This window comes from Rhincodon typus, chromosome 7 (assembly GCF_021869965.1).
Source record: "Rhincodon typus isolate 14 chromosome 7, sRhiTyp1.1, whole genome shotgun sequence".
Lineage (NCBI taxonomy): Eukaryota > Metazoa > Chordata > Chondrichthyes > Orectolobiformes > Rhincodontidae > Rhincodon > Rhincodon typus.
Window position 1 is genome coordinate 41,963,189 of NC_063338.1, and position 24,957 is coordinate 41,988,145.

Consider the following 24,957-nt stretch of genomic DNA (forward strand, 5'->3'; position numbering starts at 1 on the left):
CCTGAAGAACTCCTGCAGCAATGTCCTGGAATTGAACCCAGCAACAAGCACTTTCCTTGATGCCAGATGTGATTCCAGCAAGCGGAGAGATTTCCCCACGATTCACGTTGACTTCAGTTTTGATAGGGCTCCTTGATACCACAATCAGTCAAACGTAGCTTTGATTTCAAGGACATTCACTCTCAATCTCATCTCGTCAATTGAGCTCTTTTGTCCATATTTGGAACAAGGTTGTGGTGAGATCAGGAGATGAGTAACACTGGCAGATCCCAAACTGAATGTTGGAAAACAAGTTGTTGCTAAGCAAGTGCTGCTTGACAGCACTGTTGATGACACCTTTCATTATTTAATTGATGCTTGAGAGTAGACGGATGGGGCAGTAATTGGCTGGGTTGGATTTGTCCTGCTTTTTGAGTACAGAACATACCTGGAAAATGTTCTGTATTGTGGTGTAGAGGCCAGAGTTTCAGGAGTATGTTAGGGATTGTTTTCTAGAGTAATATGTTGTGGAGCCAACGAGAGGACACACTATTTTATATCTAGTATTATGCAATGAAAAAGAGCTAAGTAAAAACCTTGTAAGATAACCTGCAGGGAGAATGACAACAATATGATAGAATTTCGTTTGAAAGTGAGATTGTTCATTCTGAAGCAGGGGTACTAAATTTGAAAAAGGGAAATAATGAAGGCATAAAGCACAAATTGGCTGTGACAGCTTGAGAAAATACATTAAAAGACAGGGCTCTACACAGGCAATGGATAATTTTTCAAGAACTAATACACCACTTACAGCATCTATGCATTCTTTCAAGGTACAAAAACACAAAAAAGATTAGTTAAGTGTATTTAACAAACAAAGTTCAGGATTGTACGAGATCAAAAGAAAAGACCTATAAAGTTGCCAGAAACAGCAATAATTCAGAGTATTAGGAGGTTTATTGAATTAAACAAACGAAGAACCAAGAAACTGATAAGAACAAGCTGATTAGAATATAAATGCAAACAAGTAAAACAAACATAAAAGTGGTCTGTAAAAGATTCTATACGGACATTAAAAGGAATTTTTGGCTAAAACAAATGTGGGTTCATGACAGATAGAGCCAAGAGAACTGAAAACAGGAACAAAGAAATAGCAGAGAAGTCAAATGATTACTGTGTGTTTGCCTTCACTGAGGAAGATCCATAATCTCTCAGAACAGAGACCCAAGTGATTAGAAAGAATGAGTAGAAGGCTATCAGCCTTAGTAAGAACATTGTACTGGAAAAATACTGTATGCCTGTGTTGTCAACACCTCACATATTCAAGATGTTCTTCCCCTGTCAATGCACAGTAACCAAAATGCAGTCCCCTCCCTCATACCTCAGCTCAATTACCCATCCTGTTGCCAGTTAATTTGCCACCATCCACGTGGACACTAAAGCACATGATCATTGCACAACGTAGAAACAACAGCAAGTGATCCTCTGCCACTGGCTTTTAGCCTCAGCGTTAACTAAGCTGCTAACACTAATATTAGCATCTCCCCACTAGATGCCAATTCTGTCAACCATAGGCTTCATACTTCCGGAGGTAAATACATCTACACCTGCCTCACAATCTCCATTCCCACTCCCCTTTCTAAACTTTTTTAAAAATTCTATGAACAATGACGATGGGTCAACCATGAACCAGCTCCTTGGGGGATTTGACTGGCCAGCCATGGCCAAAATCTGCACAGACCCTGACTAGTGACCATACTTGAATCAAATGTGGCAGAACTCCCTCTTAAACTGGTCCCCACAGAGACAAAAGGCCAATCATGACCCTGTCCCTAAAGCAAAGGCACAGATTCACTGTGCAAAGCCACCAAACTAAATGTCTGTCCATTGTCGATGCCCAGGACTGGTATGGGAGCTGCTGTTGACCGACCGTGCTGTAATATGTGGCAGCCGCATTCACACCAAATCCAGTGCATCTCCAGCAAGCAGTGGGGCATGACTAAAAGTCTTCAAGAGTGGACTGCACCCAACTCCATGGGACATCCATCAATACAGGATTGTCTTTTAACTCTGTCTTAAGTAGTTTTGTTTTATTGGTCACCCTGAATATATGTTTAGCACTTAAAAGTAGAGAGATTAGTGCTTGTTTTATATTTGAAATTTTCTCTCATCAAGATTTCCTCTTAAAATAATTGGTCAAGCTACTGAATGCAACATTACCACCATATTAATACTTCCTAAGACTAATAGCAAAGAACTGATTTATTATAGATTTATTTACGGTCTTTCATTATCTTGAAGCATTCAGAAGTTCTTTACAGCCAATTAAACAGTTTCCGAAGTGAGGCGTGTTCTTTATAATGTAGCTATTTACTTTACTTCATTCTTGCAGAATTGAGTTATCCAAGTGACAACCTTTCCTTCCAACTTCTGTTAAGGTCCTGCTACTGATTTAACATAACTCTGCAGGATAAATATAGTAAAGTCTTTTTAAAATCAGTTACAGGGGCATAGATTGTAGTTGGAAGGATTGATCTCATCCAAATCTATCACTGGCGCTAAGAAAACTGGTTGAATCAGCAGCTAGAAATCAGAGAAGGAAATGGATCTCGGATGTCAGCAACATTAAGGTGAGAATCAGATAGCCAGATAGTTTCTATGTCAATCTTGGATGCATTCAAGAGCCATTATCCTTAATATTTAAAGGCAGGCAGGAAGAAAACAGAGAAATGCTCCAGCTGAGAGAAAACCTGGAAATCACAGGGGCATAAAAAGTCATTCATGCACTGCTGTAAAGAAATGGTGAGCAAAATCATGTTTTGTGGTTTTAATTCCAACCCACTTGACACCACTCCTGCACCCACACGTTGACAATGCAACTGTTAAAGAGTGGGGTCAATAACTACCCCATTAAATATTTTGGGTGGAACATAGAGAGAGAGAAGTGGTAATCCTATGCAGAAGTATGAATGCTTACAAACCAAAAACTACAATTTTAGATTTTAAAGAAGAGTTCATGTATTTTAGGTAAAGTAACGAAAGCCTAATTCTAAGAGAACCCTCCGATTCACATTCCAGATCATAATTTATTGCTGTTATTTGCGATAAATTGACAAATTGCCTTTGAGAAGGTACTGCTGGAAGATAACAATGCCTTCAGGAATCAACCTTTTTCACATATGTTTCAAAATGACCCAGGAATTTTCTGTAGCTACATAAACATTTCACGGTGCCTTAACAGAAATACTTTTTAAAACAGTTACTATATGCAATATTTCCTATATCATAAATTCGACTTGGGAAGTCAATTGTTAAGTACATAAACAAAATAACTGGGTCTGAGGTGGTGCAATTTGGTTGGAGTTTATGCACTCTTTAGAAATACCAGACTAAATGGAGTAAAGGAGTAAAGAAATATGGGGTATAGAGTCCACAAGCCATTGAAAGTATCAGAGGTTTACAAAGGCCTTAAAAATACGCAGACAAAGCACTGTGGTTCATTTCCAAATTAATGACATTCAAAAACAGAAAAGTTATGTTAAGCCTATGCAGAATCTTGTTTAGATCATACTTATGATATGGTGTTCAATTCTAGCATCCACATTACAAAAAGGCTAAAGAGGCATTAGAGAATGTGCATAAAAGATTCATAAGACTTAGAATAATTAAGTGATTGTAGTTATCGGGAAAGAATGGCGAGGCTGTCCCTTTTCTCATAAAGAATGACCTGAAGAGTTCTTCAAAATTTTATGTGGTGCAATGCAGAAAACAAATACCGAAGGAGGTTCCAAAAATAGGGGACAGAAGAATAAAATAGTCATTAATGATTCTAACAAGAAATTCACGAGAAATGTATCTAATTGTAAAGTAATTAGAATGTGGAACTTACTACCCCATAGAGTAGTTGAGGTGAATCATGTTGAAACACTTATGGGAAGTTGGATAAGTATGGGAAGGAGAAAAAAACTGGAAAATAAAGGAAGGAAATGTTGATAGTGTGAGATGAAGCACTGTGGAAGAAGAAACATATGAAACATTAACTCTGACTATGACCTGTTGGGCTGAGTATCCGTTTTCTGTGTAACTAGTAGGTAAAATGTAAGTAACTACAACTCATTGTACTTTATGTACAGTCTGGGTAAATCAATATTCCAGATTAATGAGTAACTTGCTATAGCTTTTCTTTATTGCTCATTGTTTATTACTCCCTCATCCACAATATAGGACTTAGTTTAAAGATCCCTAGTGAAGAACCAGTATCATCTAAAATTCATTGGTACTTTTGAGTTTTTCACAAGCAAATAAACAAAATAAACTGTACCTCTGAATGAACATCAACTAAAAAGGTTATGTGTTGAAACCCAGAATTCACTGAACATTCATTGTTTTAATTTAAGAATGCTATAGGAATAATTTGTAGTCAGATGATACAACTGGTTGAATAATTTCTAAACAACTTTAATCTTACTTTTTTTTTCGGTAAACCTACCACCTTTTGGAAATGTCACAATATTTAAAATAAGAGTGCTTCTTGATCAAGTCCAGTCTATTAGAAAAACATGCAGCACCGATTCATATATTTGAAAGACGTGAATTAAGTGTGCTAATTTATGAGGAAAACAGGTTTAGAAGCAAAATGAGACAATGAACTTAAGTAAAACCACCAGCAAAAACTCAAGCATTATAATTGCTTACTTGTACAATTTACAAGAATTGCAAAATACCGAAAAATAGTGAGATGTTTCAAATTATACAGTACTGTTTGTCCTATTGTGCGTATGGCAGCATTTTTGAAAAAGCTGTCCAATTAGTTGACTTCTACTTTCTCCCTACAGTCCGACAAATGTTTCCTTTTCAAGTATATATCTAATTCCCTTTTCAAAGTCCTATTGCATGTGCTTCCACCTTTCTTTTGCAGTGAACTTCTCATCCTCACAACTCTGAATGAAAAAAAAAGCCTCATCCTTCTTCTGTTCCGAAATTAAAAACCTATGAAAAAATGGAAGGTGTCGAAAATATTGAATTAAACTTGACAGCCCTGTCAAGCAAATAACCTATCACAAAAGACAAGTTTTTCCACAATTAGATATCCACAATACTTTGAATAGCAGTAGGCCCGGAGTTCAAGTCCCACCTGCTCCAGCTGTGTCATAACATTTCTGAACAGGTTGATTAAAAATATTTACCAGTCATCTAGCAGTGACCATCAATACCCTGTACATTTTTCTTTCCTTATAAGTTTTTCAGAGCCAACAACATGCAAAAAACAAAAATTACAATATCTAAATTTGATAAATCGAGCTTTCCTATTGATCCCCAGGTCACCACTTTCTGCGTGCATTTATTTTCTGAGACAATCCTCTGCCAACTGAACAGGTTTTTCAGGCAAATAAGCATTAATGAGTTTCATAGAAGTTTTTATACCAGAGTATGTGTTTTCTCTCAAACTGATTAAGAATTTTGCATCCAATCTGATTAGTTGACCTTTAATACCAAGAACGTCATGCTTATATTCCTACCTGAACAGCAAGACAGGAAGCATTGTCTGACAGCAAAATCTGTTCACCTGCATAATCAGAGGACAAAAGACACATAGAAAGAAATTTTATCACCTGAATCAGACCATTAGTACACAATAATCTTTTAGCATTGCTTACCTAAAGCAAGAAAAGTCTCCAATAGCATTCTAAAAAGCTATTTGAAGCTAACATTATAAAACATTTCAGTCTGTCAGAAGAAAGAAAGATGACAAGTTCACTGCAATAAAAATTCCTTGGTTTAGAGGACTGGGGCAGCAACCCATTAGTCTTCATTACTTTGCAGTCTACTGACAACTGGAGCAGGCTGCTGTGCCCCAAATGGGGGCCGTAACATGAGCTGATGATATATGAAGAGCTGCTAAAGGAAAACTGAACTGTCTCTACCAATGTGAAGCATTTTATGTTTTTTTTTAATGAGAACCACATTTGCCATAGCATTTAAATATCTGATAGGCCTACAAATCATTTCCCAACTGTTGGTAAACCTATCGATAGGGTTTCCAAGCATATCATTTCACAATAAGCTATTTACACTAGCTGAATAATAAATCATGAAGTCTAGATTTCATGAATGTTGTTTATTTGACAGGCACATGTCAGTAAAATTTTCTTAATAGGATGAAAGACCATCAAGTATTAAAACTATCCATGACATGCACTGAATCTTTGATTCAATGACACAATTAGTTGGAAAAACAAAAAAGTGATACAATACAAAGTATTACAAGATTTGATTCCAAAATGCAACACCTACCTTTCAAGGGTTGATAAAGTGTTGCATTTTCTGGCCAAGGTTCTGCAGCTGTAACAACAAAATAAATCTATGAAATGAAATGTACAGGTATAGAGAACCATGTCTGAATTTAAAACAGTAGAACTAACTTCTGAGGAGAACTAGCAGCATCATTTTATTACTAAAACATGCTACAAACATAAGAACATAAGAAATAGGCGCAGGAGTAGGCCATCTGGCCCCTCACGTCTGCTCTGCCATTCAGTAAGATCATAGCTGATCCCCTCGTGGACTCAGCTCCACTTACCACCCACTCACCATTACCCTCAATTGCTTCACTGTTCAAAAATCTAGCTTTGAATTTTTTTAAAGCAATGAGATAGATTCAAATGCTTCACTGGACAGGGAATTCTACAGACTCACAACCCTTTGGGTGGACAAGTTCCTCTTCAACTCAGTTCTAAATCTGCTCCCCCTTATTTTAAGGCTATGTCCCCTGGTTCTAGCTTCACCCACCAGTGGAAACAACTTCCCTGCTTCTCTCTAATCTCCTCCCTTCATATTTTTATATGTTTCTGTAAGATCCCTCCTCATTCTTCTAAATTCCAATGAGTATACTCCCAGTCTACTCAATCTCTCCTCGTAAAACAATCCTCTCATCTCTGGAATCAACCTAACGAACCTTCTCTGCACCCCCTCCAGTGCCATAACATCCTTTCTCAAAAATGGAGACCAAAAACATATAGTTTACTCAAGGTGTGGCCTCAACAGGACCCTATACAGCTGCAACATAACCTCCCTGTTTTTAAACTCCATCCCTCCAGTGATGAAGGACTATATTCCATTTACCTTCTTAATTACCTGCTGCACCTGCAAACCAACTTTGTTTTTTTTTATTTATTCATTTGTGGGATGAGCACATCACCTGCTGTCCAGCATTTATTGCCCATCCCCAATTTCCTTTGAGAAGGTGGTAGTGAGCTGCCTTCTTGAACTGCTGCAGTCCACCTGCTGCAGGTTGGCCCACAGTGCCATTAGGGAGGGCATTCCAGGATTTTGACCCAGCAACAGCGAAGGAGCAGTGGTATATTTCCAAGTCCAGATGATGAGTGGCTTGGAAGGGAACTTGAAGGTGGTGGTGTTCCCATATATCTGCTGCCCTTGTCCCTCCTGATGGAAGTGGTCGTGGGTTTGGAAGGCACTGTCTGAGAATCTCTGATGAATTTTTGCAATGAATCTTGCAGACAGTACATACTGCTGCACACAGCATCGGTGAAGGAGGGAGTGGTGCTTATGGGTATAGTGCTAATCAAGTGAGCTGCTTTGTCCTGGATAGTGTCAAGCTTCTTGAGTGTTGTTGGGGCTACACCTATCCAGGCATGCGAGGAGTATTCCATCACACTCCTGACTTTTGCCTTGTAGGTGGACAGGCTTTAGGGAATCAGGAGGTTAGTTACTCGCTACAGTATTCCTAGTCTCTGACCTGCTCTTGTAGCCACTGTGCTTATGTGGTGAGTCCAGTTGAGTTTCTGGTCAATGATACCACCAGGGTGTTGATATTGGGGGATTCAGTGATGGTAACACCATTGAATGTAAAGGGGCAGTTAGATTGTTTCATATTGGTGATGGTCATGGCCTGGCATTTGTGTGGCACAAATGTTACTTGCCACTTGTTAGCCCATATGGAGGTAGTCTAGATCTTGTTGCATTTGAACATGGACTGCTTCAGTATCTGAGGAGTCACGAATGGTAGTGAACATTGTCATTCATCTACTTGGTCATGAGTCCTAGTTGAAATATACTGTATGACCTCAATCACTGAAAGAGTTCACTGATCCTTGTAAGTGATAAAACAAGTCATTTAAATATGGTAATGATTTTTGCCTTACTACAAATTGTATAATGTTTCCTAGCAATTAGCTTATCCAGTTGACATGACAGTAACAGTTTGATATCAACTGTGAAGTAAGTCAATCCAATCATTAAATCAAACAAAATAGTAGTTGGTCAATTTACACCTCCATCCAGCTCCACCATTCAATAAGATCATGACTGATCTGATCGTGGCCACTGCTCCATTTTCCTGATTGCATCTATAACTCACAATACCATTTTGATAAAAATAATTCTTTTGAACTCAGCTTCAAATCTATGAACCCAGTGTCAGTGGCTATCTAAGATAAACAGCAACACTCAGAAGCAACTTCTCATCTATCTCAAATGGAAGATCCTTTCTTTTTAAACTGCATCCCATGTTCTAGACTACCAACAAGGGGAAACATTCATTCAGCATTTACCCTGTCAATCGGTTTCAGAGTCTCTTATGTTTTAATAAGATCATTCTTCTGAACTACAATGAATATAAGCCTCACCTGCTCAACCTTTCTTCATAAGACAGCTCCTTCATCCCAGGAATCAGCCTAGCTAAGCTTTTCTGCACTGCTTTCAGTGAGAGTATATCCCTGCTTAAGCAAGGCGACCAAAATTTAAACACAATACTTCAAACATGGTCTCACCAATACCCTATTCAGTGGTAGAAGGATTGTTTACTATTATACTTCATCCCCCTTGCAATAAATACCAATATTACATTTGTTTCCCAATTACTTGCTGTACCTGCACACTTTTTGTCATTGATGTACCAAGACACCTAGATCTCTCTGTATGGCAGCATCTGTGATTTCCTTCAATTTAAATTATATTCTGTTTTTATATTCTTCCTGCCAAAATGAACAAACTCATATTTTCTCACATTTGCCTAACATTTGCTTACCTACTTAATCTATATTCTTTTGCCGAGTCTTTGTATCATCTTCACAACTCGCTTGCCTACCTATTTTTTGAATTGTTAATTAGGTGAACATAAAAATTATCAGTGGGAGTTTGAAAGCAATAATAAAAACAAGGTGAAAAGACTTCGGGCGAACGAAAGTGCAAGAGCAAGATGGATAAAACAGCAGCAGGTAATAGAAATGCAATTAAAAGACAAAAGTCAGAAGCAGAAAATGCGAGGCGAATGTTCGAGCAGCATAAGACAGAAGGCTAAGGAGATTCAATAAGACATGTAAAGCATGAATATAGCTCCTGAAGTTATTTCATACAGGGCATAATTTTAGGATAAGGGATAGCAGATTTAAAACAGAGATGAGGAAACATTTTCTCTCAAAAGGTCATGAATCTATGGAATTCAGTACCCCAGAGTGTAATGGATGCTGGGACATCGAGTAAATTTGATGAGGCAGACAGATTTATAATTAGTTATGGGGTTAAAGGGTGATGGAGAATGAGCAGGGAAGTGTAGGTGAGATCAAGATGAGCTCAGCCGTGATCGTATCAAATGGTGGAGCAGGCTCAAGAGGCTGAATTGCCAGCCCCTAGTTTTTGCTATGTTCATTGAGCACACAGAACTAATGGGCCCTAGTGAACATCAAATAACAAAATCAAGAGATCTCAAGAAGCAAGAAAATGGGCAAAGCTTTGAGAGAAGCTGCAATTTACAGAGGGGGAAAGACCAGGAAAGTATTTGAGTCACTGAGTTGATAGTTACCAAAGATGTGAATAAAAATTACAGCATCATTAGGAAGAAGCAGACATCAAGACTTGTAAAGTAGAAGGGAGCAGAATGCAGCACAATGGCTTTATGCACGCATGTGCTGTTAGTATACTGACCATATAGTTCTGTGATATCATCTTCATGTGACACCTGTGTACATTAGACACTTGCAATATACAAACGGCTTCATAAGCCATCTGAAAACTAGGCAATTCTCCAGATTCTCTGGCCATCAAACATTAAATTCAGACTCTACCTTTTTTTGCTACAAATACCACTAGCTAAAGCCAATTTTTAGAACACACTCCTCGTTTGCCTGAAATCATAAGAACAGAAATTAGCTATGTAATTACAGGTCAGAAAGCCTTCACTTATTGTATTCATTTTATTAGCCGGATTTTTTCCCTGAATCTGAGAAATACTGCTTACCTTTGATATTTACTTCAAGCAAATAAATTATGTTAAAAATTCTGACACCTTCATAACAAAAGCCTTTTTAAAAAAATCTAAATAAGTGTTACAATATTTTCCTACTAATTATGGTTAACCTGATTAGTCACCTTTAAAATAATACGCAATAATAGAAGCTTAAATACTTCAAGAAAGGCTATAAATCCAGTGGTTTGTCAAACAACGGCAACGGTTTTATTTTGCGATTAAGATGTAAAAACTTCCTAGAATACCATACCCAAGGATAAATATTAGTTGAGTTTCTACACTTCGTAACAAACAAATTGGGAGGAATAAAAAGTTTCACTCCTACAACAAGGGATACATGAAACAAACACTAAATATATTTTATCTAAAAAAAAATTTTTGTTAGCTATAGCCGGTTAATATGAAACTAAATTCAGTAATACAAACATGGTCATCTGTGAAGCTCAAGAACAAATTTTCAAAAAGTATGCATCTCATTTCAGTGACCATACACAACGTTATCTACATTTTGTTTCAAATGGAGAATAGAGTAAAACAGTGCCTCTATTTACTGGAATATCTTTAGAAATTATATTTGCAGAACAACTTCAAATACAAATTTTGTAAAACTGAAAAGTAAAAATTTAATATAAAAACAGTTTTAAATTCAGGAAACAGTCTGTGTTTGAACCATCTGCCTTAACAGTTTGTTCAGGGCCAATAAATAATGGAACAGTAAATATCACAGTTGACAGCTACAGCTGTGATTTTCAGGCTTAAATAACAGTCTTGTACAAAACATGCATTTTAAAAGTACTGAACACGATGTAAAATTTCTTACATCACCAAACACTAAAACTACATGTAGCTTAACCACACAAGCTTGTTTTCTTCTATCACAGTGATTTATGACACAAAAAGCTCCACTAAAATCCAACTTCATTTATCCTTGGGCTACATATTTCCATAGTATATGGATTACTGTTTGCAACTCACTGTGTCTAGGGCATAAAAGGAAATTTCCCCAAGGTCTTCTGTTTACCAATAGAGGTCTCTACAACATTTCAAGATCTGATTTTTACAATACAGAATTTAAATCAGGTTTTCTTTTAGAAAGAGTGGGCATAAAGCAACGTTTATTAGGCTTTCCACATTCCATTCTATACAAAGGCACTGGCATTTTGATTGGTATAGCTCCACACAGACAAAGGAAGCCCTCTGCCACTACACCATACTGCCTAGTCTTAAGTGTTGCAACAGTGAATTTCAGGAAGCTGTTGAGCTACATACAGCATTATACTCCCACACTTGTCTATTTTCCTGTTAGGGCTAAGTTGATAGCAGCTAAGAGATTCCCTCCAAATTTATAAACATCTAATATAGTCGCTCACAAATATACATTCATAAACTGAATTATATAAACAGTCAGTTTTCTTTACTGTTTGAGTAATGTTTAGTGAACTGAATAACTAGCCAAAGGAACCATGCCAATAGCCAGACCATATAATCAGCCTACAATTTTTTTGGATACAAATGATACTTCATTACATTTATGCCTAGGCTGGCAATCTCAGTTCATGACATAAATCAATCTATTTCTGCCATCTAACCATTATTGCTATTTCCACATTATTAGCCACTGTTCCAGTAATAAAAAATAGAGAAGATGCATTTACAAAAGCAAACACAAACTTGGCCTAGTCTGGTAAAACAATCAATATCTGAGCTTTATACATCAAAAGGTTCCCAGTTAGTATTTCCAGTCTTTGATATGGGGGTGGGGGGGGCGTTATATCTCATCTAGCATCCTTTTTTTTAAAAAATTCATTCGCAGGATGTGGGTATCTGTGGCTGGGCCAACATTTATTGCCCATCCCTCATTGCCCAGCACATGGAGGTGTGAGCCTGGGACGGTTGGGGGGGGGTTGAAAGAGTAGGGGAGTAATAGAGAGGCCTTTCTCGGGCTGTGTGTGGGCCTGCTGAGGGAGACACAGCAACAAGAAGCTGCTGGGATTATTCTTGTGGTTTTTAATCCTCTAAATGCTGATGGAAATTCATTGTTTGGCTTCTGTTTCACGCTGTTTGTTGTCATTGTGCAATTAATTGTGGAAATATAAGAATCCTGCAAAGGGCATAGATTGGAGTCAACAGATTAAATGTCTCAAGTAAAAACTGCCCAGAAGAGTCAACCACATTGCTGTGGATCTGGAGTCACATGTAGAATCATAGAATCCCCACAGTGTGGAAACAGGCCCTTCGACCCATCCCCCTATAACCCACACACCCCTGAACACTACGGGCAATTTAGCATAGCCAATCCACCTAGCCGGCACATCTTTGGACTGTGGGAGGAAACTGGAGCACCTGGAGGAAACCCACGCAGACATGGGGACAATGTGCAAACTCCACAAACTCAGTTGCCCGAGCTGGAATCGAACCTGGGTCCCTGGCACTGTGAGGCTGCAGTGCTAACCACTGAGCCACCGTGCCACCCTAACCAGACCAGACCAGATAAGGATGACATATTTCCTTCCCTAAAGGGCATTAGTGAACCAGATGGGTTCTTCCGACAATTGACACAGGCTTCATGGTTACCATCAGACCCTTAATTCCAGATTATTTATTGAATTCAAATTCATCCATAGCAGGATTTGAACCCAGGTGCCCAGAACATTAGCTGAGTTTCTGGATTAATAATCTACCAACAATAATACTACTAGTCCATTGTCTCCCTATAATCATAGGTGAGAGAAGGAAGGAAAAGTAAATTGATAACAGCTTAAAATTGTGTTTGCTCCTCATCAAGATCAACAGGAAGTTACCACTGCAAGAAGAATACATATATGAATGCCTGGCAAAAACAAAAATAGTTGCACTGATTCCCCCATTAGTTAACACTCGCTGTCTAGATTGAGAAATGTGGAGTGCTATTTGACTGTGGTATCAGAGAATAACCAGTACCCATGAAACCATGTCTGTGCAAGAATCGATATCTTCACTGCAAAAGGAAGAATACATAAGAAAAATTAGATTGAAAAAGAGTGAAATTGCCAAAGCAAACTATCTTATTGAATGCGTCTTCTCAGCAACATACTTTATGCATCTAACTTACACCGATGGTACACAAAGTCTCAACTTCCAGCAACCCAGAAAAAGTTAGAGTTACAACCCGGTTCCTACCACATATAGATATACAACAACATAAAACTCGGCTCTACTTTAGCAAAATTTGGTTAATCGTAAGGATGGCTGATGTGAGAGCTGGAAATAATTAGTTTTTCTAAGATTTCAACAATTTTCAGGGAGTTTTCATTTGCATCTGGTTACTTTATACTAATCTGGAAAGGCTTCATGTTGAGCGATTCCCCAAATGGAAAAACATTCCATTCCCAACACAAACATCTTGCCTTAATATAGAGGAACTAGCACAATTCGATTTTTCAGAGCATTCAATTTCACTTTCAGCACTAGTATATTAACAAAACATTCAAGGCTTCCTTCTGTGTTCGAAGATTCAGCGATTTACAGTAGATTGACAACACTATATGCATGGATAATAAATAGACCATACAGCCTTATGCATTGTGCAGAAATACTATCACTGAAATGCACTGCCAAAAATTACAGCAGCTAATAATTAGAGTGAATTGTAATGGAGTGTTTATTTTAAGGTGCTGGAATGACTTCACTTACAATCCAGGAGAATCAAAAATAACAATACCAAGACAATGGATTGTGAGTTAGGAAGTAGAGAAGGCAAAGGCCAGGAAATTTCCTTGGAATTTCTTCCACACTACAGCTCTAGCCTTGCCCAACAAACAGTGAAAACTTGCTCACAGCTGGAACAAAAATAACTCCAAGAGAAATTCTTGATGAGGATTAACACAAAGAAACTATTTTTTCATATTTACGTGTTACTCTCCATTGGAACTATCCTTGTTTGGGAATTAAGTTCCAACAAAATCTGAGTGTTGCCCTTCCTACCCACTTCAAATACTTTTCTGTTAAATTACTTAACTTATGCAAGATTGACAATTGAGACAATTGTCTATATTGGCCCTCACTTGCCACATTTTTCCTTATTTGTATCGAAGTTGACCACCAATCCTTTTAAATCCCATCTATTACACCTCTGAATAATTCCTCTTGGCCTACACATGGTGTAATGGAAGAAGAAATTTCATTTTATTTCAATTTTTAAAAAAAATTCTGTTTCTATTAAAACTTTGATTAAAAAAAAAACACGATTTTACCCAATATGACAAATGGTGGAATTTGAATTCAATAAGCAAGTCTGCAATTAAGAATCTAATGGCGACTATGAATCCATTGCCGATTGTCAGAAAAACCCATCTGGTTCACTAATATCCTTTAGAGAAAGGAACCGCCATCCTTATCTAGTCTGGCATACATGTAACTCCAGCCCCACAACAATGTGGTTGACACTTAACTATCCTCTGGGCTATTAGAGATAAATGCTAGCTTAGCCAGCGACGCCCTCATCCCGTGAATGAGTAAAAATAGAATCAGATGACGAGAGGTGAATCGGATCGTCTTTTCAACCTCTCTGGTTGGTCTCAAAATTTATGTCCTTTTCAGAATGAGGCAATAAACTCTCCAGTTAAAACATAGTTAACCAGTTTCCAGTGTAGCAGTAAGAAATCATATGCAAGGACTTCTTCAGTGAAAAACAGCATAATTTCATTATCAGCTAATCGCAAGAAAAATAGTGTCAAGCATTCTTACAGGCACAAAAGTTAAAACAAATAGTGTCCAGTACAAAAGGAAGATGAAAGGAATATACTGCCTAAATGTGCAGTATTTACAGCTGTCTTTGAGGCACAAGATTTTAACCTGAGACCATGGTTATTTACTGGCTGTCCTCAACTATCAGCAGTAGCAAATACCACAGAAAGCCTTTTCTAAATTCTTGGTATCCTGATGGTTTTTCTGCAATCAGTTCTGTCATTGAGCACTTTTCTTTCTTCAAAAGCAGAGAACACTTCCTATAGCTGGATCTGTTTCTACAATAAAATCCATGTCTCATGCTCTGACAAAAACAACTTCGTGAAATAAGCTGACCTGTGTATTTCAATGTCTGATGTATAACTGAAAATAGGAGCCAAAGACCTTTTCACACATGACTGGGTTGACCAGTTTCAGCACCTTTTGATAAAGCATTAATTTCATTTCAAGCTTGCTTTATTGTATGTTAGTTTCATGGAATATGGTTAATGTATCTGGCCAGATGACTTGTGATTTTCAAAGATAGTGTTTCATCCCTCTTTAAAACCATTTTAATCCATGAAATTATTAAAATCAGATGATGGAATTTGAATAGTCCGTATTTTATCACCATCACGATAGAACATATACAAAGAGTTCAACTGGAATGTATCTTTCTTAGTCAACTTCAAAATGGATATGCAATAACAAAACTGCAAGAAAATAGTTCAAAAAGACTTGTTGGAAAATAAGTAAATGAGAGGGCATTATGCTAACAGTTCATAATCCAGGAGGTTCAAGCATGTTTTGTTTCAGTTTTGGTAACTACAAGGCCCAGATAGTATTGGTTTATTTTGGCGAACACTATGCCATGCAAGCTTTTGCATAATATCTTTGGCAGATGACCAGAAAATTGCAAAACAGTTGTAGGGTATCTTTGTAGTTTTTAGTTCTGTTACAAGTGAAACTAACCTGACTTTCCATGTATGCATTGTTTGCCAGGCCAGCATTTATATTATCAAGCTCAGTTGATCTAGGATAGTGCTGGCCTTATTACTTGAATGATTGCAACAGTATCAGTTTGATTATAATTAATTTATTTACCAAGAACAGAATTCTTTCCATACAAGAATACTAATGAATTAAGTGCATTTTTACGGTACTTAACAGCTTTGTGCTCACTCTGACCCAGTTTTTTTTGCCAGATATTTTTTTATAAGTGACAAAATCAAATTATCAAATTATGAAGATGAGCTCTGAAGTCATGTTCACTGGATTATTGGCACAGGCTTCCAATTATTGGACTATGTCTCAATTACAACATGAAAAGGTTTCTTTAAATTCATCTTATTTTCAATTGGCACCTTGCAATTTTCTGCTCCAATACAACAACCACATCTGAACCAGTGCCTGAATGTGCTCCAAAAGTAACTCATTACACAAATGTTCAAGTTCCATACTCTTAAGTTTCCTTTCTGGTGTGAATCCATTGGCTTGACAGTAAAGGCAGAGAAAGCTCTATTCATGATCATGAAGTTACAGATTGTGGTGGAATTGCTGCTTTTGATGCCACACAGCTCATGAATGCCCAATTTTGAAATGTTAGACACAATGGTAGCACCACGCAATGCAACAGAGTAGCCTTGACATGAAAATGTGAATTTGTGTCCCATGAGAATTATGGTAGTCATTTTTGTTTCTAAAATTCATTCACGGGATATGTGCAACACTAGCATTTATTGCCTATCCCTAGTTTTCCTTGAAAAGGCAACGGTCAGTGCATTCTTGAAGTCTCATGGTCGACTACACCCACAATGCTTTTAGGAAGGGAGTTCCAATACTTTAACCTAGCAATACTGAAGGAACAATAATAAAGTTCCAAGTCGGGATAGTCTATAGCTTTGAGGGAAACTTACGGATGATGGTACAGCTATACATCATTTTCCCTTGTGCTGCTAAGTGATACAGGTCGCAGGTTTGAGGAGTGTTGTTGCAGGAGGCGTGGGGAGTTGCTACAATGTATCTTGCAGATGGTATGCACTGCTGCAATTGTGTTCTGTGTCAGTGAAGCTGTGTGTGAATGTTGAAGGTGGTGACTGAATCCAAATAATTATAGGTCTCCACACTGCATGGGGTGTCAAGTCTCTTGAGCATTGTTGAAGCATAGCTCATTCAGGCAGGCAGAGAATATGCTATCATACTCTTAACTTCACAGAATCACAGAATGTGGCCATTTGGCCCATTGGTTCTTCAAACAAGAATCATTACCTAGTACCAATTTCTGCTTCTTCCCCCAAAAACCTTGCACATTACTTCTGTCCAAATAATCATCCAATGCCCTCTTGAACCTGCCTCTACCACAGAATCAGAAACTTACTACAGTGCAAAAGGCCATTCAAACCATCATGCCTGCACCAGCTCTACTAACTAGTCCAGCTCTATTATCTAGTGCCTTTTCTCTATATCCCTGAATATAATTACTATCCCAAAAAACGTCCAAAGCCCTTTTAAAAGCCTCAATTGAACCTGCCTTCATCACATTTCCATAGTTCTCATATCTCACTTGCTTCATTTTCACACCACTTTAAATCTATGCCCACTCAGTCTTGTTCTTTTTATGAGCAGGAAGGAAATGTTCATAATTTTGCAAACCTCCACCAAGTCTCTCAGTCTTCTCTTTTTTAAGGAGAACAGTCCCAACTTCGTCAATCCATCTTCAAAACTGAAGTTTCGCATGTCAAATGTAAATGGTGTCCAGGTTTCACGGAGCTTGGAAGTAAATCAGGAAGCTACTCTGCAGAATTCCTAGCCTCTGACCTGTTCTTGTCACCACAGTATTCATATGGCTGGTCCAGGTCAGCTTCTGGTCAATGGTAACTGCCAGGATGTCGACTGTTCAGGCCGTGATGGTAATACCATTGAATATCAAGGTAAATGATTAGATTCTCTCTGGTTGTAGATAGTCATTGCTTGTGTGAATGTTACTTAATAATTATCAGCCTAAACCTGGATATTGTCCAGGTCTTGTTGCATTTGGACACTTCAGTATCAAAGTAGTTGAGAATGGTCCTGTACATGGTGAAATTTTAAGTGAACATCCCCACACTGACATTCTGATAGAAGGAAAGCCATTGAACCTGCGACAATGAGGTTGGGAAGGAAGTGGTCAAGTAGATTTCTCAATGTTGGTTCTCAGACTACCTACCAGAGACTCAGCCTGGCAGCTATGTCTATCACGATTCAGTTAGCTTGGTCTGTTATGTTGCTATTATGTCAATTGCAGTTACACACTTAGTATCCAGCATAATGTAGAGATGCCAGTGTTGGCCTGGGATGGACAAGGTCAAAAATCAAACGACACCAGGTTTATTTGAAAACGCAAATTTTCAGATAAACTTGTTGGATTATAACATGGTGTTGTGTGATTTTTGACCTTGCCCAGCATAAAGGAGCACCATTTTATCAGTTAGAAGGTGTATGTTATAATAAAGTAGATAGTAATTAACAGGAGGCTTTCTTGTCCATGTTTAGTGTGATGTTATGAGACCATAGGGTCTAATCACTGCAGTATTTCCACATCACAGAATGCATGCACAGTAACACCACCTCTGGTAGATCAAGATATACTCAGGGATTGCGATAGATGTACTTGAGACATTAGCCAAAAACGTATGATTCCATTAATAGGGTTGTCAAGCTTTCACTGGAGTGTGGGATTCCTCTCCTAATCATTGATGGGGTTTTTATTTAATCTTGAAGTTTGTTCACCTTCATTGTTATCTACTTCCCTCCTAGTGTTTATTAAAGATCCCCTTCACGCCACATTTCATCACACAGTTTCTGTCTCAGGCTCTGCCCTACTTCACATGGATTCCAACTTAAGTTCTATCCATCAAATTTTGAATTCAGCCAAGATTACAGGTACCTCCAAGACAAGCAATGATCCTCAGACAGCTGTTCCCACTGCATCCTGAGATCCACATTAAGTGCCATGCACAATCACATTCACACTCTCTTCCCAAACTATCTCAGAAGTGTCCTGGTCCCAACTCCACTTCATTGTTCATCTCATTTCACATTCTAACAAGAAACATTTTCCCTTCCTTTTAGTGTTAATGCATGCAAGGTCCAAAGACTCTCAGTTACCAAGGCCCTCTGGATTTTTCCACCCCTCCTTTCAGATTCTGATCCTACTCATGGCTGTGTTTTTACCATATTTTCCCCTCTCTGATGTTGAATGATCTGTGCTCAGCAAAGGACTTCATTTTATCCCTTTATGCCCCCAATTCAATACTCGATGCCCGAATAGAAAGTTAAACGTCAAGAACACTCCAGGTTCTTGGGAGATCTCCCTGTGAACGATTATAGCAACATTTAACCTTGTTTTTGGGATGTTAATGGCATGTAAAACCTTGTGTGCAAGGAGATATGTTATATCTACCATCACATTCATCTGAAGATAATATGATATTTGATTTAGCATTGTTGCCATAACGGAAATTGGAAATTCACTCAGATATCAGGAAAGAACCTACACTGGTAACTTAAATCAAATAAGCAATCCTAGTAATCCTTTAACCACAATGGTTACTTTCATGGATGTATGATCTATGTAGTTTGTTTTAGTTTGTTCATGGGATGTGGGCATCACAGCACTTATTGCCCATTCCTAATTACCCCAGAGGTGGTGCTGAGCTGCAATCTTCAACCGCTGTTACCCTTGGAAGGCAGAGAGACCAACAGTTCTGTTAGGATGGGAGGTCCTTGAGTTTGATCCAGTGACAGTGAACAACAGCTTTACAGTTCAACTCAGAGCTAGAGTTGATTGACCTCGGTTTTTTCCACAGGTTCTCACTATCAGAAGTCAGTCTTCAGCTGATTCAATTCACTCCATGAGATATGAAGAAACAGCTGGAGGCATTGGATGTTGCTAAGGCTACAGGTCCTGAGAAAATTCCAGTAACAGTATGGAAGACTTTTGCTCCAGAATTTGTTGCATCCCTAGCCAAGTTATTCCAGTACAGCTACTGCACTGGCATCTACCCAACAATGTGGAAAATTGCCCAGGTATGTCCTGTACATAAGGAGGAGGACAAATCTGACCTGGCCAATTACTGTCCCAAAAGTTTACTCTCAGTCATCAGCAAATTCTTGAAAGCAGTCATCAACAATGCAATCAAGCAGCGCTTGCTCAGCAATAACCTGCTCTCTGATGCTCAGTTTGGGTTCCACCAGAGCCTCACAGCCCCAGTTCCTGACCTCATTACAGCCTTGGTTCAAACATGGACAAAGGAGCAGAATTTCGGAGGTGAGGTTAGAGTGACAGGCCTCGACATCAAGGCTACACCAGACAAAATGCGGCACAAAGGAGCTCCAGCAAAACTAGAGTCAATGGAAATTAGGGGAAAACTATCCATTGGTTGGAGTCATACTTAACAGAAAGGAAAATGGTTGTGGCTGTTGGAGGTCAGTCAACTCAGCACCAGAGCATCTCTGAAGGAGTTCCTCTAGATAGTAACTTCAGTCCATGCATTTTCGCTGCTTCATCAATGACCTTCCTTCCATCTTGAGGTCAGAGTGCAGACAATTGACAATGAGTGCACAATGTTTAACACCATTCATTAATCAGATACCGAAGCAGTCCAAATTTAAATACAGCAAGATCTGGAAAATATCCAGGTTTGGGCTGAAAGTTGTAAGTAATGTATATGCCACAGAAATACCAAGCAAGAACCATCTCCAACAAGACAGAATCTAACCATCACCCCTCAACATTCAATGGCATTACCATTGCTGAATCCCCTCTCAATATCCTGGGGTTACCATTGACCAGAAACTGAACTGAACTAGCAATATAATTGTTCTGAGGAAGGGTCACCAGATCCGAAACTCTTGATCTTTTTCTTCACAGATGCTGCCAGATCTGCTGAGCTTCCAGCAACTATTGTTTTTGTTCCTGATTTACAACATCCACAGTTCTTTCGGTTTTTATTTAGCAATATATATCTGGTCGTAAAAAAAGCAGGTCAGAGGCTCAGAATCCTGCAGTGAGTAACTCACATCCCAACTCCCCATATCCTGACCATCATCTACAAGTCACAAAACAGGAGTGTGATGAAATATTAACCTACTTGCTCCAATAACATTCAAGAAGCTTTACAGCATCCCGGGCAAAGTAATCTACTTGATGAGCACGACTCCCACAAACATTCACTCCCTTCACCACTGACACACACTGCCAGTTGTGTACCATCTACAACATGCACTGTAGAAATTCACAAAGGATCCTTAGCCAACACTTCGCCAACTACAATCCAAAAGGACAAGAGCAACAGATACATGGAAACAACATCTCCTGCAAGTTCCTCTCCAAGCCACTCACCATCCTTACTTGGAATATATTGCCATTCCTTCTGTGTTGCTGGATCAAAATCCTGGAACTCTGTTCCTAATGGCATTGTGGGTTTATCTATATCAAACAGAATGCACCGGTTCAAAGAGGCAACTCAGCACCACCATCTCAAGGACAATTAGGAATGGCCGAGCCAGCAACACCCACAACCCATTAATAAATTTGTTTTAAAAAGCCAGGATAGGATATGATTAGGACAGCAATTTTCACATAGTAGAGTGCAAATGCATCTGCTGCCCTTGTACTTCTAAATGGGTAGAAGTCATAGGTTTGGAAGGTAATGTCAAAGGAACCCCGGTGAGTAGTTGCTATTGTTGGAAGGGATTCAATGAGATATCTAAAAGGCTCATTTAATTGGAGAGATTGATTTATTATGCTTGAGTTTTGCCACAATTAATATGTATGAAATTAAATACTGAATAAATTTGACAGCTGGGGCTAAGCACAATAAACTTATCAAAACATCAGTAGACACACTTTCCACAAAATAGATGAGTAATACTTTGTCTTTTCATCACAATTAAAATTGATTGCAATTACAATTTTAAGTACTAAAATGTGATTTTAAGACAATTCCCATTAGGCATTTACCTAAAATGCTAACTCCTTTCCACATACACTCCCAGTCCTGTTAAGCATTTCCAGGATTGTTTTTATTTCAGATTTATCACTTGCAATATTTTCTTTCAGACTGTCATTCTATATCTTTATTGATACAGCAGCTATATAATAATCAATATAGATTATGAACTATCTAATGCACAGAAAATCCAGAAATTTAACATGCAGTTATATAGTCTATTCATAATCATTTAAAGTATTTCAGTACTTTAAAAGCATAAGTAACAGATATTTGGTAATTTAATGCACTAGAATCATCAGATAATTTGAATCGTGCCCGAGCTAAGAGTGGGAACCTCATGTTCAAAGCATGCGTTGTCCCACACAACTTTAATGTTACAAAGATTCAAATGAAGTCATGTAACTACAGTCTAAATAGTCTGTATTTTGAATTGGCCCAGAGGTTACTCAGGCAAAGTGTTTTTTTTTAACTTTGAATTGTTTGCAGCTGAACTGTAAACAACGTAGCATTTACATTAAAACTCAAAATTAGAAATAATCCAGTTGATTTACTCAGTCATCTTCAAACTCATACGGTGGAAAACAACTCGCAATCCTCAAAACAACAGAAATGTTACAGACTGATGACCAAAGCCCCGCGACACTATTAAAAAAGTTGCGCTACTGTTAATCAAATAATGCATGCATGGGTTATACAACCTAATGTAAGTGCGTAATAAAAATAGAGGCGGCAACTGACCCAAGGTAGGACGAATTAAGAATCTCACCGGGCCAGCAGATCCCCCTCCCCCTCCCCCTCCCCCTCCCCGGGTAACCTGTTGCTCTCTCCAGCAGGGACCAAGCTAACCCCGTTATGATAGCACGAAGCAGCTCTGAAGTCATTACCTGCCATCTGGCAGACAAACATGTCTGTTGCTATTGACATGGCACAAAGCCGTTGCTCTCCTGGGCCGGGGAAAGGCTTCAAACTCTTCCCGAGACAATGTCAACCACAGCAGACACTCACTTCCGACGGTCTTGCGTCACTTCCTGTATAGGGCCATCGGTGATGCACATGTGCGACATCTGCGGTTGTTCTTGGAACTGCTGCGCTGGAGTCTTGTGCTGAATTCAAAGCAGCATAACGATCAGTATAAAAGCTTGGGCAATGTGGGCTGTTTTATGGAGGAGCAGGAGAAGAAGATTGGGGTAGGAGTTCCAGTGCTTGGAGCCAAGACTGCTGGAAACACCAATGGTTGAGAAGAACAACTGCATTCTTAAAGCGCCAATCGCAATCAGAGCCATCTCAAAACACTTTATAGCCAACAGATTGCATTGTAAGTGTAATCACTGCTGTAATGTAGGAACAGCCACCACAAGTTTCTGTAGCGTATTTAACATAGTGAAACATCCCAGACACTATACAAAAGGACAGAGGAGACTTCAATTCGAAAGCTTCTTCAAAGGGGTGGTATCAAGGGCATCTTAATGGATGAAAATGAAGTAGAGATGTATAGGGAGGATATTTCAGGGTTTGGTCTTAAGCAACTGAAGGCTTAGTCGCCAAAGAAAACACAGAAAATAGCAGCAGAAATAGGCCATTAAACCCTTCAAACCTGTTCTGCCATTCGGTTCCTCAGATAAAGAAAGTAAAACTCCATACAGTACTCAAGGTTTGGTCTCACCATGGCCCTGAGCAATTGCAGCAAGACATCCCTCTTCCTGAACTTGAATCTTCTCACTATGATGACCAATATATCATTTGCCTTCTTCACTGACTACTGCACTTGCATGCATTTTTCAGTGACTGCTGTACAAGGACACCCAGCCCTTGTTGCTTTACCCCTTTCCCAATCTAATCGCCATTCAGATAATAATCTGCCTTCTCATTTTTGCTACTAAAGTAGATAACCTCATATTTATCCACATTAGACATTATCTGCCATGCATTTGTCCAATTGCTGAATTCATCCAAATCACACTAAAGCATCTCTGCATCATTCCCTCAGTTCACCCTCCCAGCCTTGTGTCTTTTGCAAACTTGGAAATATTACATTTAGTTCCTTCATCTAAATAATTAAAATATATTGTGAGTAACAGGGATCCAAGCACTGATCCCTGCAGTATCCCACTAGGCACTGCCTGTTACTCAGAAAAAGACTTATTTATTCCTACTCCTTATTTCCTGTCTGCCAACCAGTTTCCTGTTCTTGCCAGTATACTACCAAAATCCCATGCTCTTTAATTTTACATGCTAATCTTCTATGTGGGACCTTATTGAAAGCCTTCTGAAAACCCAAGTAAACCACTTCCATTGGCTTTACTTCATTGACTCGACTAGTTAGATTCTCAAAAAATATCCTAAGTTTTATCAAGCATGATTTCCCTTTTACAAATCCATGCTGACTCTGTCCGATACAGTCACTATTTTCTAAGTGTTCTGCTATTAAACCTTTTATAGTAAACTGTAACATTTTTCACACCACCAATGTCAGGCCAACTGCTCTATAATACCTTCCTCTCTCTTTACTTTTAACCTCCTGCTTAATTTCCTATAATCTGTCCTCAGAACCTCGTCCTTATCTCTTCCTATGTCATTGGTTCCAATGTGTACAACAACCTCGTGCAGAGAAAATGGTGGAGCAGCAATGGCAGGAGTTTCTGGGGGTAATTTGGGAGGCACAGCAGAAATTCATCCCAAGGAAGAAGAAACATACTAAGAGGAGAAGAAAGCAACCGTGGCCGATAAAGGAAGTCAGGGACAGCATAAAAGCATCAAAAAAGGCATACAATGTGATGAAGGTTAGAGGGAAGGCTTGAAAATCCAGCTGAGGAGAACTAAAAAAAACAGAGTAGAAGATGAAGTATGATGGTAAACTAGCTAGTAATATAAAAGAATTTTGCAAGAGTTTTTTAAATTTATAAAAGGTAAGCGAGAGGCAAGAGTGGATATTGGACAGTTTGAAAATGAGGCTGGAGAAGTAGTAATGGGGAACAAAGAAATAGTGGAAAAAACTAAATAGGTACTTTGCATCAG

The 24,957-nt window shown here is 38.6% G+C and overlaps 1 protein-coding gene across 4 annotated transcripts in view; it reads right to left on the reverse strand.

Annotated features, from left to right (window-relative positions):
- mtx2 (metaxin 2) overlaps positions 1–23,003 on the reverse strand; it is a 77,183-nt gene extending 54,180 nt beyond the window's left edge. The window contains exons 1-3 of one of the 4 annotated variants that reach the window (XM_020521366.2): positions 22,827–22,998; positions 6,274–6,321; positions 5,499–5,545 (exon numbers count right to left, since the gene is read on the reverse strand). In XM_020521366.2, coding sequence (XP_020376955.1) covers positions 5,499–5,545; positions 6,274–6,321; positions 22,827–22,866 — 135 coding nt within the window. In that variant the 5' untranslated portion in view covers positions 22,867–22,998. Of the gene's footprint in view, positions 1–5,498; positions 5,546–6,273; positions 6,322–22,826 lie in introns of those variants that run through there. The other 3 variants (XM_048598787.1, XM_048598788.1, XM_048598790.1) reach the window with 3 other exon arrangements.
- Positions 23,004–24,957: the final 1,954 nt, after the last annotated feature.